The sequence below is a fragment of the Macrobrachium nipponense genome, chromosome 17, assembly GCF_015104395.2.
Source record: "Macrobrachium nipponense isolate FS-2020 chromosome 17, ASM1510439v2, whole genome shotgun sequence".
Lineage (NCBI taxonomy): Eukaryota > Metazoa > Arthropoda > Malacostraca > Decapoda > Palaemonidae > Macrobrachium > Macrobrachium nipponense.
In genome coordinates, this window is record NC_087210.1 from 1,573,890 (window position 1) to 1,589,105 (window position 15,216).

At 39.2% G+C, this 15,216-nt stretch overlaps 2 protein-coding genes across 2 annotated transcripts in view; one reads left to right on the forward strand and one right to left on the reverse strand.

Moving 5' to 3' along the window:
* LOC135195989 (mucin-2-like) overlaps window positions 1–15,216 on the reverse strand; it is a 72,444-nt gene that overhangs the window by 54,586 nt on the left and 2,642 nt on the right. The window lies entirely within an intron of this gene.
* LOC135195988 (integumentary mucin C.1-like) lies at window positions 7,033–10,833 on the forward strand. The gene is made up of 3 exons (XM_064222488.1): window positions 7,033–7,059; window positions 8,569–8,719; window positions 9,884–10,833. The coding sequence occupies exons 2-3, from the start codon at window positions 8,570–8,572 to the stop codon at window positions 10,160–10,162; spliced, it is 429 nt and encodes a 142-aa protein (XP_064078558.1). The 5' UTR covers window positions 7,033–7,059; window position 8,569; the 3' UTR covers window positions 10,163–10,833.

Below are 15,216 nucleotides of genomic sequence, written 5' to 3' on the forward strand. Positions count from 1 at the left end.
TAATAATAATAATAATAATAATAATAATAATAATAATAATGTTGTTGTTGGCACTTCAAAAGTGAACAAAACATTTTGCCACTAATAATAATAATAATAATAATAATAATAATAATAATAATAATAATTAATAATCATAATAATAGCAAGAATTGTTTTTTTTCAAGTATGTATACACGAACTATCAACATTTTTAATTAATGTGGACCCTTTAGAACAGAAAATAATAATAATAAATAATAATAATAATATAATAATATAATAATATAATAATAATAATAATAATAATAATAATAAATAAAATAATAATAATATAATAATAGTGGCGCCGTGGAGGAGTGGGTTAGGTCGTCAATAGACTTAAGGTCAAGTAAGCAACATTGGGGCTGGTCAGTCGTTGGATGGGTGACCGCTCTCCTCGGCGTTGATTCCTTGGGAAAGGATCTTTACCATAATTTCCTCAGTCTACTCAGCTGTAAATGAGTACCTATCCCTGATGGGGTAGGGTCCAGCTATGGTTAAATAGCAAAACTCAGCAATGATGGAAAGAAATGATGGAATAAACGCACAAACGACGTAAATGGAACCTCTGGCAACAGAGGAGCTTCGTCCGGCAACCAGGTATTCAACCCAATTGAAGGGGAAGACGGTCAGGTACTTGGAGGTCGTCATCCAGCAACTGATCACCACAAACGATAGTAATCAACAGCCTGAGATTGGAGCTACAAGAAGAAAAAAGGAAGAAATGGACAAGAGAAGAAAATAAGGAAATATGGAGATGCTACATCAGAAGCAACCCGACGGAGAGAGGATATAGGAGAAGATTGGTCAACATCTGGAATGAGAGGAATAACACCCCCCAAACAGAGCAGAGGCTGGCAGACCAAGTAAGGAACATAAAGAAAAAGAACTGGCTCTCCCAACAGAAAGAGAAGAACTGTAAAGGGAAATGTCACACGACAACGAATTACACGAAGACGAACTGAGAGACGATGCCACAGAAGACGACAGGGAGGATGAGGTATCAAACAACGACACGAAGAAACACCGACGATAAGTAACAGATGAGGGACGGAAACGGGTAGAAAAGATTAGGACCAATGGATGGAGCCAGATACAGAGAGAACAAAGATCCCCTCCATGAAAGCCTACAACACCAAGAAATTAAGGGAGAAAACAAGTGAGGTCAATGAAATAATGGGCCTAATACACACCACCAGTATCACAGAAACAAATAACTTGACATATGCAGGAGCAAGATTAGTAGCAGAACTGATGGGGATTCGAACACCAACACCACCGTCACAACCAACCCAACAGAAACCAAAACAGCAACCTCCTTGGAAAAGGCGCCTGGAAAAGCAAATCATGGTGATGAGATCTGACTTGAGTAAACTGAAAGAGATGGCAGAAAAAAGGCTAAGAAGCAAGAAAAAAAGGGAGGAACTCAACGAGAAATACAAAGTACAAGAGAGGGGACTAAACAACACAATAGAAGATGTAAAACAGAGGCTTAAGGCCAAAGCACACAAGATCCAACGGTACATGAACAGGAATAAGGGATACCAACAGAACAAACTATTTCGGAACCAACCAGAAAAGACATACAGCCAACTAAGAGGGGAAGAGAAACCACCAGAAATTCCTGCAAGCCGAATCAAGTAAGAGACTCTGGGAAAAACATATGGAGCAATCCGGTATCACACAACAAACATGCAACATGGCTCCAGGAAGTCAAGGAAGAAGAAACAGGGAGAATAAAACAAAGATTCACAGACATCACGACAGACACAGTCAGACACCAACTAAAGAAAATGCCAAAACTGGAAAGCCCCAGGTCCCGATGAAGTCCATGGATACTGGCTCAAAAACAAAAACTTCAAGGCCCTACACCCACGAATAGCAGAACAACTCCAGCATTGTATCTCAAATCACCAAGCACCCAAATGGATGACCACAGGAAGAACATCCTTAGTACAAAAAGACAAGAGTAAGGGAAATATAGCCAGTAACTACAGGCCTATCACCTGCCTACCAATAATGTGGAAGTTACTAACAGGTATCACCAGTGAAAGGCTATACAACTACCTAGAGGAGACAACACCATCCCCCACCAACAGAAAGGCTGCAGAAGGAAGTGTAGGGGCACAAAAAGACCAGCTCCTGATAGACAAAATGGTAATGAAGAACAGTAGGAGAAGGAAAACCAACCTAAGCATGGCATGATAGACTATAAGAAAGCCTTCGACATGATACCACACACATGGCTAATAGAATGCCTGAAAATATATGGGGCAGAGGAAAACACCATCAGCTTCCTCAAAAATACAATGCGCAATGGAATACAATACTTACAAGCTCTGGAACAAGACAAGCAGGTGTTAATAATCAGGAGAGGGATATTCCAGGGAGACTCGCTGTCCCCACTACTCTTCGTAGTAGCCATGATTCCCATGACAAACGTACTACAGAAGATGGATGCCGGGTACCAACTCAAGAAAAGAGGCAACAAAATCAAACCATCGATGTTCATGGACGACATCAAGCTGTATGGTAAGAGCATCAAGGAAATAGATACCCTAATCCAGACTGTAAGGATTGTATCTGGAGACATCAGGATGGAGTTTGGAATAGAAAAATGCGCCGTTAGTCAACATACAAAAAGGAACAAAGTAACGAGAACTGAAGGGATAAAGCTACCGAGAGGGAGCAACATCAAACACATAGATGAGACAGGATACAAATACCTGGGAATAAAATGGAAGGAGGAGATATAAAACACCAAGAGATGAAGGACACGATCAGGAAAGAATATATGCAGAGACTCAAGGCGATACTCAAGTCAAAAACTCAACGCCGGAAATATGATAAAAGCCATAAACACATGGGCAGTGCCAGTAATCAGATACAGCGCAGGAATAGTGGGATGGACGAAGGCAGAACTCCGCAGCATAGATCAGAAAACCAGGAAACAAATGACAATACACAAAGCACTACACCCAAGAGCAAATACGGACAGACCTATACATAACACGAAAGGAAGGAGGGGAGAGGACTACTAAGTATAGAGGACTGCGTCAACATCGAAAACAGAGCACTGGGGCAATATCTGAAAACCAGTGAAGACGAGTGGCTAAAGAGTGCATGGGAAGAAAAGGACTAATAAAAGTAGATGAAGACCCAGAAATATACAGAGACAGGAGAAAGACAGAAAGAACAGAGGACTGGCACAACAAACCAATGCATGGACATACATGAGACAGACTAAAGAACTAGCCAGCGATGACAATTGGCAATTGCTACAGAGGGGAGAGCTAAAGAAGGAAACTGAAGGAATGAATAACAGCGGCACCAAAGATCAGGCCCTAAGAACCAGATATGTTCAAAGTATGATAGACGGAAATAACATCTCCCATATGTAGGAAGTGCAATACGAAAACATGAAACCATAAACCACATAGGCAAGTGAATGCCCGGCACTTGCACAGAACCAGTACAAAAACGAGGCATGATTCAGTGGCAAAAGCCCTCCACTGGAGCCTGTGCAAGAAACATCAGCTACCTTGCAGTAATAAGTGTACGAGCACCAACCTGAGGGAGTGATAGAAAACGATCAGGCAAAGATCCTCTGGGACTATGGGGTATATCAGAACGGATAGGGTGATACGTGCAAACAGACCAGACGTGACGTTGATTGACAAAAAAAGTCAAGAAGAAAGTATCACTCATTGATGTCGCAATACCATGGGACACCAGAGTTGAAGAGAAAGAGAGGGAAAAAATGGATAAGTATCAAGATCTGAAAATAGAAATAAGAAGGATATGGGATATGCCAGTGGAAATCGTACCCAGAATCATAGGAGCACTAGGCACGATCCCAAGATCCCTGAAAAGGATCTGGAAAAACTAGAGGCTGAAGTAGCTCCTGGGCCTCATGCAGAAGAGTGTGAAATCCTAGAAAACGCACACATAGTAAGGAAAAGTGATGGACTCATAAGGAGGCAGGATGCAACCCGGAATCCCACACTATAAATACCACCCAGTCGAATTGAAGGACTGTGATAGAGCAAAAAAAAAAAAAAAAAAAACAAAAAAAAAAAAAAAAAAAAAAAATAATAATAATAATAATAATCTACACCCACGAATAGCAGAACAACTCCAGCATTGTATCTCAAATCACCATGCACCCAAATGGATGACCACAGGAAGAACATCCTTAGTACAAAAGACAAGAGTAAGGAAATATAGCCAGTAACTACAGGCCTATCACCTGCCTACCAATAATGTTGGAAGTTACTAACAGGTATCATCAGTGAAATGGCTATACAACTACCTAGAGGAGACAAAACACCATCCCCCACCAACAGAAAGGCGTGCAGAAGGAAGTGTAGGGGCACAAAAAACCAGCTCCTGATAGACAAATGGTAATGAGGAACAGTAGGAGGAAGGAAGGAAAACCAACCTAAGCATGGCATGGATAGACTATAAGAAAGCCTTCGACATGATACCACACACATGGCTAATAGAATGCCTGAAAATATATGGGGCAGAGGAAAACACCATCAGCTTCCTCAAAAATACAATGCGCAACTGGAATACAATACTTACAAGCTCTGGAATAAGACTAGCGGTGGTTAATATCAGGAGAGGGCATCTTCCAGGGCGACTCACTGTCCCCACTACTCTTCGTAGTAGCCATGATTCCATGACAAAAGTACTACAGCAGATGGATGCCGGGTACCAACTCAAGAAAAGAGGCAACAGTATCAACCATCTGATGTTCATGGACGACATCAATCAAGCTGTATGGTAAGAGCATCAAGGAAATAGATACCCTAATCCAGACTGTAAGGATTGTATCTGGGGACATCAGGATGGAGTTTGGAATAAAAAATGCGCCTTAGTCAACATACAAAAAGGCAAAGTAACGAGAACTGAAGGGATAAAGCTACCAGATGGGAGCAACATCAAACACATAGATGAGACAGGATACAAATACTGGGAATCATGGAAGGAGGGGATATAAAACACCAAGAGATGAAGGACACGATTAGGAAAGAATATATGCAGAGACTCAAGGCGATACTCAAGTCAAAACTCAACGCCGGAAATATGATAAAAGCCATAAACATACCATGGGCAGTGCCCAGTAATCAGATACAGCGCAGGAATAGTGGTATGGACGAAGGTCGAACTCCGCAGCATAGATCAGAAAACCAGGAAACATATGACAATACACAAAGCACTACACCCAAGCGCAAATACGGACAGACTATACATAACACGAAAGGAAGGAGGGAGAGGACTACTAAGTATAGAGGAACTGCGTCAACATCGAGAACAGAGCACTGGGGCATATCTGAAAACCAGTGAAGACGAGTGGCTAAAGAGTGCATGGGAAGAAGGACTAATAAAAGTAGACGAAGACCCAGAAATATACAGAGACAGGAGATAAGACAGACAGAACAGAGGGACTGGCGCAACAAACCAATGCACGGACAATACATGAGACAGACTAAAGAACTAGCCAGCGATGACACATGGCAATGGCTACAGAGGGGAGAGCTAAAGAAGGAAACTGAAGGAATGATAACAGCGGCACAAAGATCAGGCCCTAAGAACCAGATATGTTCAAAGAACGATAGACGGAAATAACATCTCTCCCATATGTAAGAAGTGCAATACGAAAAATGAAACCATAGAGGCATGATTCAGTGGCAAAAGCCCTCCACTGGAGCCTCTGCAAGAAACATCAGCTACCTTGCAGTAATAAGTGGTACGAGCTCCAACCTGAGGGAGTGATAGAAAACGATCAGGCAAAGATCCTCTAGGACTATGGTATCAGAACGGATAGGGTGATACGTGCAAACAGACCAGACGTGACGTTGATTGACAAAGTCAAGAAGAAAGTATCACTCATTGATGTCGCAATACCATGGGACACCAGAGTTGAAGAGAAAGAGAGGGAAAAAATGGATAAGTATCAAGATCTGAAAATAGAAATAAGAAGGATATGGGATATGCCAGTGGAAATCGTACCCATAATCATAGGAGCACTAGGCACGATCCCAAGATCCCTGAAAAGGAATCTAGAAAAACTAGAGGCTGAAGTAGCTCCAGGACTCATGCAGAAGAGTGTGATCCTAGAAACGGCACACATAGTAAGAAAAGTGTAAGGAGGCAGGATGCAACCCGGAACCCCACACTATAAATACCACCCAGTCGAATTGGAGGACTGTGATAGAGCATATAATAATAATAATAATAATAATAATAATAATAATAATAATAATAATAATAATAATAATATTTGAAGATCTACAAAACAAAATAAGATTCAAGAAGAATCATTATCACCATTAACAGTATCACAATCATTATAAATACAAAACACTTCGCCACAAATATTAAAAATATATAAAAAAATAAAACTTCAACCATTAAGTATAAAACAAAATTTTAAAAAGTGTGTCTTCTTTAAGGTCACTGTTTACTATCCGTCAGAAAAAACATTGTTCGACTTAGAAACAACATCGATTATTTGTTTTAAGTTATGGATATATTCCTCCAACCGTTACTCATAAACGAACTACAAGCGCTGGAACTCAGCGCTGCTGTCTCCCTTACATACGGCGTCCCAAAACGAGGGGATCAAACAGGTTTGCAGGATGGTGGATCCAACCACCACCCAGGGTGGACAAACAGGTTTGCAGGAGGATGGATGAAAATATTGATTCATTAGGATATCAGAGCGAGAGAGAGAGAGAGAGAGAGAGAGAGAGAGAGAGAGAAAGAGAGAGAGACCCTTTTACCGGAGAGAGAGAGAGAGAGAGAGAGAGAGAGAGAATCCCAGGTAAATACTCGAGCGACATCACAAAAACCGCCAAGGTCTGAAGTGGGCGTGCATGTAGGGGGCTGGGTCGTGGGCGGAGTCCGAGGTTCACCCAGGACCCCGCCCACCTTCCTTTCATATCCCCGCCCACGCCCGCCCTTCTCCTATATAAAGAGGGTTCGATGCTCTATTGTCAAGCATTCTTCTGATCGCCGTGAACGCCACAAGTAAGTGAGAGAGAGAGAGAGAGAGAGAGAGAGAGAGAGAGAGAGAGTGTCCCAGTCAACGCCACAGGTAAGTGAGTGAAAGAGAGTGTGTGTCACAGTGAACGCTGCAAGTGAGAGAGAGAGAGAGAGAGAGGGGGGGCGGTCTCCCAGTGAACGCCACAAGAGAGTGAGAGAGAGAGATAGTACCCTGTGAACGCCGCAAGTAAGAGAGAGAGAGAGAGACTTACAATGACATCAGTGCTTTTTCTCCAATTGTTTCAGAATGGACGAATACCTTTTTTTTCTAACTTGCCAAAACTGTGATTGTAATCGGATATCACTCATGACGTCACGTGATACCATTAACGACTAATTACTACGTCATCTGGATACGAACTGGTTAATTACACCGTGATGACGTCACGTGGTTACCAATAACGACTAATTACTACGTCATTTGGAGACGAAATGACTGATTACAATGTGATTTTGGACCCAACTGTAATCCTCGTCAAGTTAGAGAACGTGTTGAACTCACAGAACGTTTCGTACCAAACATTCTGTGTTGCTCGTATCGTACCGTATCGTGCGGTGTCCTGTACGAAAAAGAACCTTTAAGTAATATTATTGCCTACAGTGCACCACCCAACGGAGCGAGCTTTCGCTCGAGGCGCCATCTGTCGAAATCTTAAATGATCTTAACCTTCTTCTTGGTTATTTTCATTCATTTTTTTATATATTTTTTCTTACAGGTTTTTTTTAACTAGTTACCTTGGAAGTCTAATCAATACTCTTACGATTATATATATATATATATATATATATATATATATATATATATATATATATATATATATATATATCATTCTTCTGTTAAAACAGGATACGTCTCAAGTATAAAAGGTCGCAGTGATGACAATAGTAGTTTAATTACATATATATATATATAGATATATATATATATATATATATTATATATTATATATATCTAATAGAATATGTTTGTGTAAGACGTAGGTACGCATGTGTGCGTATCTTTGCATCATCAGAAAGCTGTTAAATCTGTACTTCATAATCTCCACAATATGGCCAGAAGTTACGCCAATATTATTGACTAGTTGACTTTATTACTTTCAAGAACTCAACGCCTGTATAAGTAGATTCACATCAACCGTGCATCTGACTTCTATGCCCGTACCTTGCAACACTCCTGATTGGTCTGTTGGTAAACCAATCACAGGGCTGGAAACTCCAAAGTCTCTCGAGAGATGTATGGTCCACCTCTCCTGACGGATACTTTTGAAAGACGTGTATCCCTCAGGAGAGGTGGAACATACACATCCTGCCTATGTGAACTCTCGAGGGAGACTGAGAAGAGTTTCCAGCCCTGTGATTGGCTTGTCACAAAAGCCCAATCAGGAGCGTCGTAAGGGACGGGCCTAGACAGCAGATGCACCGGTGACGTGAATCGAGTATAGTATATTCCGGCTAATCTCTTTTTCTTTCTCTCTCTCTCCGTCTCTTCTTCAGGATGTTGTCCAGGTTCGTCTTCTGCATGGTGGCGGTGGGCATCGCCCTTGGCGTGCCCCAGTACCGCCCCAGCCCTACCTACGGGAAACCGGAGCCTAAGTGTGACCCCGTGAGCGTCACTCAGACCAAAACCGAGGTGGTCACCACTACGGTAAGGACCAAGAAATGCCTGCGGTTTCTTTCTCTCTATCTCTCTCTCTCTCTCTCTCAGAAAAACAATTTCTCTCTCTCTCTCTCTCTCTCTCTCTCTCTCTCACGCATGTACACAGAAGAATAAAGTTTCTCTCTCTCATACATAGAAAAACATTTTTCTCTCTCGCTCTCTCTCATAAACAAAGAAAAATATTCTCTCTCTCTCTCTCTCTCATACACACAGAAAAATATATTTCTCTCTCTCTCTCTCTCTCTCTCTCTCTCTCTCTCTCTCTCATACACACAGAAAAATATATCTCTCTCTCTCTCTCTCTCTCTCTCTCTCTCTCTCTCACAGAAAAACAGCAATTTCGCTCTCTCTCTCTCTTTCTCTCTCTCACACATACACAGAAAAACAACTATTTCTCTCCCTCTCATATACAGACAAAAACAATTTTTCTCTCTCTCTCTCTCTCTCTCTCCTTCAAAGCTGAAAGTTTAGCAACATAAACACGCATGTTGGTGAAAGTTGAAAGTCTAGCAACATAAATACACATGTTGATGAAAGTTGAAAGTCCTGGCAACATAAATATGCATGGTAATGAAAGTTGAAAGTCTAGCAACATGAAGAATGCATGTTGGTGAACGCTGTAAGTCCTAGTAACATAAACACGCATGTTAATGAAAGTTGAAAGTCCTAGCAACATAAAGAATGAATGTTGATGAAAGTTGAAAGTCCTACCAACATAAAGAATGAATGTTGATGAAAGTTGAAAGTCTAGCAACATAAATATGTATGTTGATGAAAGTTGAAAGTCCTACCAACATAAATAATGCATGTTGATGAAAGTTGAAAGTCTAGCAACATTAATAATGAATGTTGATGAAAGTTGAAAGTCTAGCAACATAAATAATGCATGTTGAGGAAAGTTGAAAGTCTAGCAACATAAATATGCATGTTGATGAAAGTTGAAAGTCTAGCAACATAAATAAAGCATGTTGATGAAAATTGAAAGTCTAGCAACATAAATAATGCATGTTGATGAAAGTTGACAGTCTAGCAACATAAATAACGCATGTTGATGAACGCTGAAAGTCCTAGCAACAACATAAACACGCATGCTGGAAGTCCAGCAACATAGTAAGAAATCACGTCAAAACGACCTCTCGTTCCCTCTTCCAGTCCACGACAGTTGTTCCAGTCACCGAAGTCACGACCACCACCACCACCTTCACCTCGACCGTCACAGAAACGACGACCACGACCGAGGTCGATACGTACACTGATACGGTCACCGAGACGGTGACGACGACCGAAGTGTTCCCGACGACCGTCACCAGCACGGATACGGTCTACTCGACTACGGTCGTCGTCGAAAACGAAGAGGTCGAGGTCACCAAGACCAAGACCGAGACGAAGAAGCAGTACAAGACCGTCTGCCCTAGGCCTAGCTATGGCTAAAGGCTGTTTCTGGGTCGAAATTTTTAGGGGGAAGGGTGGGGTTGTGTTGTCAGAGGAAGAACAGGTCCTTAGCCTAGTTTCTGTGGGGAGGGGGGTTGTTAGAGGAATTGGCCCTAGGCCTAGCTATGGCTAAAGGCTGCTTATGGGTCGAAATTTTGAGAGGGGGAAGGGGGATGGGGGTTGTCAGAGGAAGAACAGGTCCTTAGTCTAGTTTCTGCGGGGAAGGGGGTTGTTAGAGGAACTGACCCTAGGCCTAGCTATGGCTAGTAAGTTTCTGGTCGAAATTTTGAGTGGGGAGGGAGGGGGGAAGTTGTTCAGACGAACTGGCTCTAGGTCTAGTTTTGACCAAAGGTTTCTGGTACAAGTTTTGAGGGAACGTCAAAGGAACTGTTTTTGAGAGGGAATGAGAACTGTGGGGGCCCGTCCCCCCACCCCTAAAAAGTTCCAGGGAGCGAATGATTAGTGCGTGACAAAGTAACTTGAAAAAAAAAGTGACTTTCCATCCGTCCAGTAACCATTTTCTCACCCGGGAGAATTCTGAAGACTTATAAACTACTGTGATCTAGAATACTGTATTAGATTTAAAGAATACAGAAGATAGTATATAATGATTCATAAAGCGTATTTTCTTAAAATAATTACAATGTATACATTTCTGTAGTGGTAAAACATATTTAAATAAATGTAGAGTGTATAGATATGATATAAATATAGGTATATATATATATATATATATCTATATATATAATATATAATATATTATAAATATAATAATATATTATATATATATATATATATATATATTCATCAGAAACTCAACTTCGTAGATTGATTCCGTAGGGTAGATGTTTGTGTAGAAGTTAACGATTTAGTTTTAGACCAAATGCAGCAACAGGCCTATGTAGAACTACTTCACAGGTTTTTTAGGATAAAATATATATGCTGCAGATTTTTTATAAGAAAAATATTTTTCAGATTATACATAACGTTATATTGCCTCTAAGAAATTCTATGTCCTTTAATAAACAGATAAAATGACTTGTTTTTTTTTCCAAATTCCTTCCATAATTAAATTTTGCAATAAAATTATAGTAACAGAGTATAGCCTCTCCACAAGTAGAGTTTCCACAAATTTTCAACTTGATTTACCGTTGACCTTGAGTTGATATAGAGGTCTTTTTCCATTATTTCCCAAGCATGGTCATGAAAATTCTGGGCACTCATACTTCCCGGTAGGATACTACTTTACTACCTCTCTCATTAACATTATTTCTGATTGGGAACCTAATATCTTAACAATTACTAATTGTGATGGCTAAACATCTGCTAGCTCTACCATTATTTGCAGAATTTCTCATGACTTTATCAATTCATTCCCTTCTCATTGTCAGCATAAGGCTTCTCCAGTGTACATCTCAAGAGGACTCAACTGACAAGTTTTCAACTTTCATTTCTCTAAGGCTGTCCAGTATATAACCTTTCCCTTCAACTTCTATTTCCTTTTCAACAACGTCTAAAACCTCTACTACTATGTACTACTTTTCCAAAGGCGAACGTTATCGCGTCCTTGGGTGGACAAAAATCATACTTAAACATCAGTTCTGACGCAAAGGGGCTCGTTAGGGGCAGATCTTATGTCTGCCCTACTTTCTACGGCCAATAACCAGCCCTTTCACATCGAAAGACTGACAAACAATACCTTTCTACTAAATTCAGAATATATATAGAAGTATTATATATATAATACATATATTATATATATATATATATATATATATATATATATATCAAAACAGCGGTGGCCACAGCCGGATATACATCACTGAGAAGAAGGACATAAAGACTTGCCAAAAGGGTCAATTTATTCTCGACGTTTCGTAATGTCTTCATTACATTTTCGAGGGCTCTACAAAATAGATAACATAAAATAAATTACAATAAAGCTAAGAATTTGAAGTATAAAAGTTGCACAATGATTACAAAAACTAAAAGGACACCTTTAAAAACAAAAAACGTAAACTAAACGGGACAAAAATTATTAAAATAAGTAAAAAAACAAATAAAACACGAAAACAAATAATTAATAAGAAATATTCAAGTAAAGTAACTTACTCCACGATGTGAATCTATGCGTACCTTCAGAAGCCTCCTGGTGGATACAATATAAGTTTCTAAATTACATTTAGGACAATTATAGCTATACACACACCCGGAGGACATATAAGGGCACAGACGATCTTTAAACTTGAATAATGACCCAATGGTAACAGGATTAATTGGAATCAAATGAACCTTAATAGCTCCAAACTTATTTTGGATATGTTGGGAAAATGTTTTTCTAAAAGTATTATCTAATAAAAAAGGGAACTTTTTTTATTATTTTCAACGGTAAATTATACAAGCAAGTTGATGGCATGGCGATGGGAAGTCCTCTCGGTCCCACTTTTGCCAACATTTTTATGTGCTCCCTGGAGGAGCACTTCTTAGATGACTGTCCTTTAGCCTGCCGCCCCCTTTTCTATGTAAGGTATGTTGATGATACCTTTGCCCTTTTTAGACGTAATTATGATGCTGATTCCTTTCTTGAGTTTATAAATGTTCAACATCCCAACGTTAAGTTTACCCTGGAAAAAGAAAATGAAAATCAGCTTTCTTTTTTAGGGTCAAATTTTTATAGTTTTTGTTCTTTTAATTTTAAAATTAATTCTGTTTTTACTCTCCTCCACGGGGCTCTTACGCTAACTTCTGATTGGTTTCTGTTCCAAGATGAGATCGCCTTTCCATGCAAACATTTTAAAGAAAACTGCTTCCCATCTGACCATGCTTTTAGACAAGTACTTCTCCCTAAGAATCACAAATTTTAATGTTCCTAAATTGAATTTTTTTGCCAAGTTCCCTTTTTTATTATATGATACCTTTAGAAAAACATTTTCCCAACATATCCAAAATAAGTTTGGAGCTATTAAGGTTCATTTGATTCCAATTAATCCTGTTACCATTGGGTCATTATTCAAGTTTAAAGATCGTCTGTGCCCTTATATGTCCTCCGGGTGTGTGTATAGCTATAATTGTCCTAAATGTAATTTAGGAACTTATATTGGATCCACCAGGAGGCTTCTGAAGGTACGCATAGATTCACATCGTGGAGTAAGTTACTTTACTTGAATATTTCTTATTAATTATTTGTTTTCGTGTTTTATTTGTTTTTTTACTTATTTTAATAATTTTTGTCCCGTTTAGTTTACGTTTTTTGTTTTTAAAGGTGTCCTTTTAGTTTTTGTAATCATTGTGCAACTTTTATACTTCAAATTCTTAGCTTTATTGTAATTTATTTTATGTTATCTATTTTGTAGAGCCCTCGAAAATGTAATGAAGACATTACGAAACGTCGGGAATAAATTGACCCTTTTAGCAAGTCTTTATGTCCTTCTCCTCACTATATATAATATAATATATATAATATATTATAATATAATATATCTATATATTATTTAATATATATAATATATATAATATTAATATATATAATTATATATATATATATATATTATATATATATATATTATATATATCTATGTATATAGATATATATATATATATATATACATTCAATTTTAACTTCCCTGGAGAATGAGTGTCAGAGCGACAGCTTAAGAATGCTGATGACTTTTTTGGGATGGTGTGATCCTTACCTCAGTGCCATGAGAGCTTGTACAAGGTGCCTTTGAAAACTGGCTGCAACCAGTTACCTGGGGCGTGGACGAAGGGTGTGAATTCATGTGTACGTGTACAAGCTATGTCCGTTCATAATGGCATAGAGAGACTTACGGAGAGGTCTGTGCGAGAAAGGCAGAGCCACGATGGGTATGCCAACGAGTTTCCTTTTAAGAGTGCTTGAAGATTCCAGGCTGGAGATGGGTAAGAGTTACTGTGCTTTAGCCAAAGATATGGCTTGTTTGTAAAGATGTTCTATTTCATTTAATCTTTTGACTTTGTCTTTACAATTGTGTATGCTTATCAGTGTGTCCCTCCTGTCTTTTAAACAGGCAGATCTAGTGAGGGGGACTGTGGACTGTGTGGAGGGAACTATATTTTGGAGAAGAGATAATTGGTGTTTGACTATTACTTTATAGACTATTATTTCATGTGGGGTTATCTAAGTTACTTGAACCTTGAGTTATCATTCCATTTAATTATCCTATAAGAATCTGAGTTATTCAATTAGTACTTTACTTTGAATAAACGTATATTTTTGTAGTCCAGACTCTGATTTGATGACCTAATGAAATGGAAGGGAGGTTATCGAGAGAGAGAGAGAGAGAGAGAGAGAGAGAGAGAGAGAGAGAGAGAGAGAGAGAGAGAGGGCTATTGCCAGACGAGAGAGATAGAGGGAGGAGAAAGTGTTACCAAAAACCCAGATGCCTTCCGCATCTGGCTATCGCTGCCTATGTGAATAATGGGGCGGTGCCCCCGTTATTATTATATATATATATATATATATATATATATATATATATATATATATATATATATATATATATCTAATAAAAGGAGCCCATAAAAACACCAAAATATAGAGAGAAAAGTACTATATTTCAGAGACTGCTGTCTCTCTCTTCAGGTAGATGAATGAGAAAAGTTTACAGAAAAGGTGGTATTTATACCAAGAGGTCCATCCACAGGCAAGCCAATTTAGGTCACCCCCACTGATAATCTTCCTTTAATCTTCTTAAGCATTGGTTGAATGAAACCTTGGTCCGATCGTATCTGAAATCCATGCTCCTTTTGAGATGTTCATTACCTGCCTCTCTTTTATTAAGGCCGATTCCATCATTTGACTCTTGTACCGGCAGTTGCTGCTATAAATTACACGTGACAAATTCCAGTTTATTCTATGGTTATGTTCATTTATATGGTTGAAATTAGCCGAGTTCTGTTATCCATACCTAACTGACCGTTTGTGTTGTATTAATCTCTGGGGAAGTGATTTACCTGTAAATCCGATGTAAGATTGGTCACAGTCCTGGCATGGGATCTCGTGGACACTGGGGTTT

Coding starts and splice junctions, on each gene's coding strand:
- LOC135195988 (XM_064222488.1), top strand. CDS start 8,570: ATGTTGTCCAGGTTCGTCTTCTGCATGGTGGCGGTGGGCATCGCCCTT. Junction 8,720..9,883: donor CCGAGGTGGTCACCACTACG/GTAAGGACCAAG, acceptor TCCCTCTTCCAG/TCCACGACAGTTGTTCCAGT.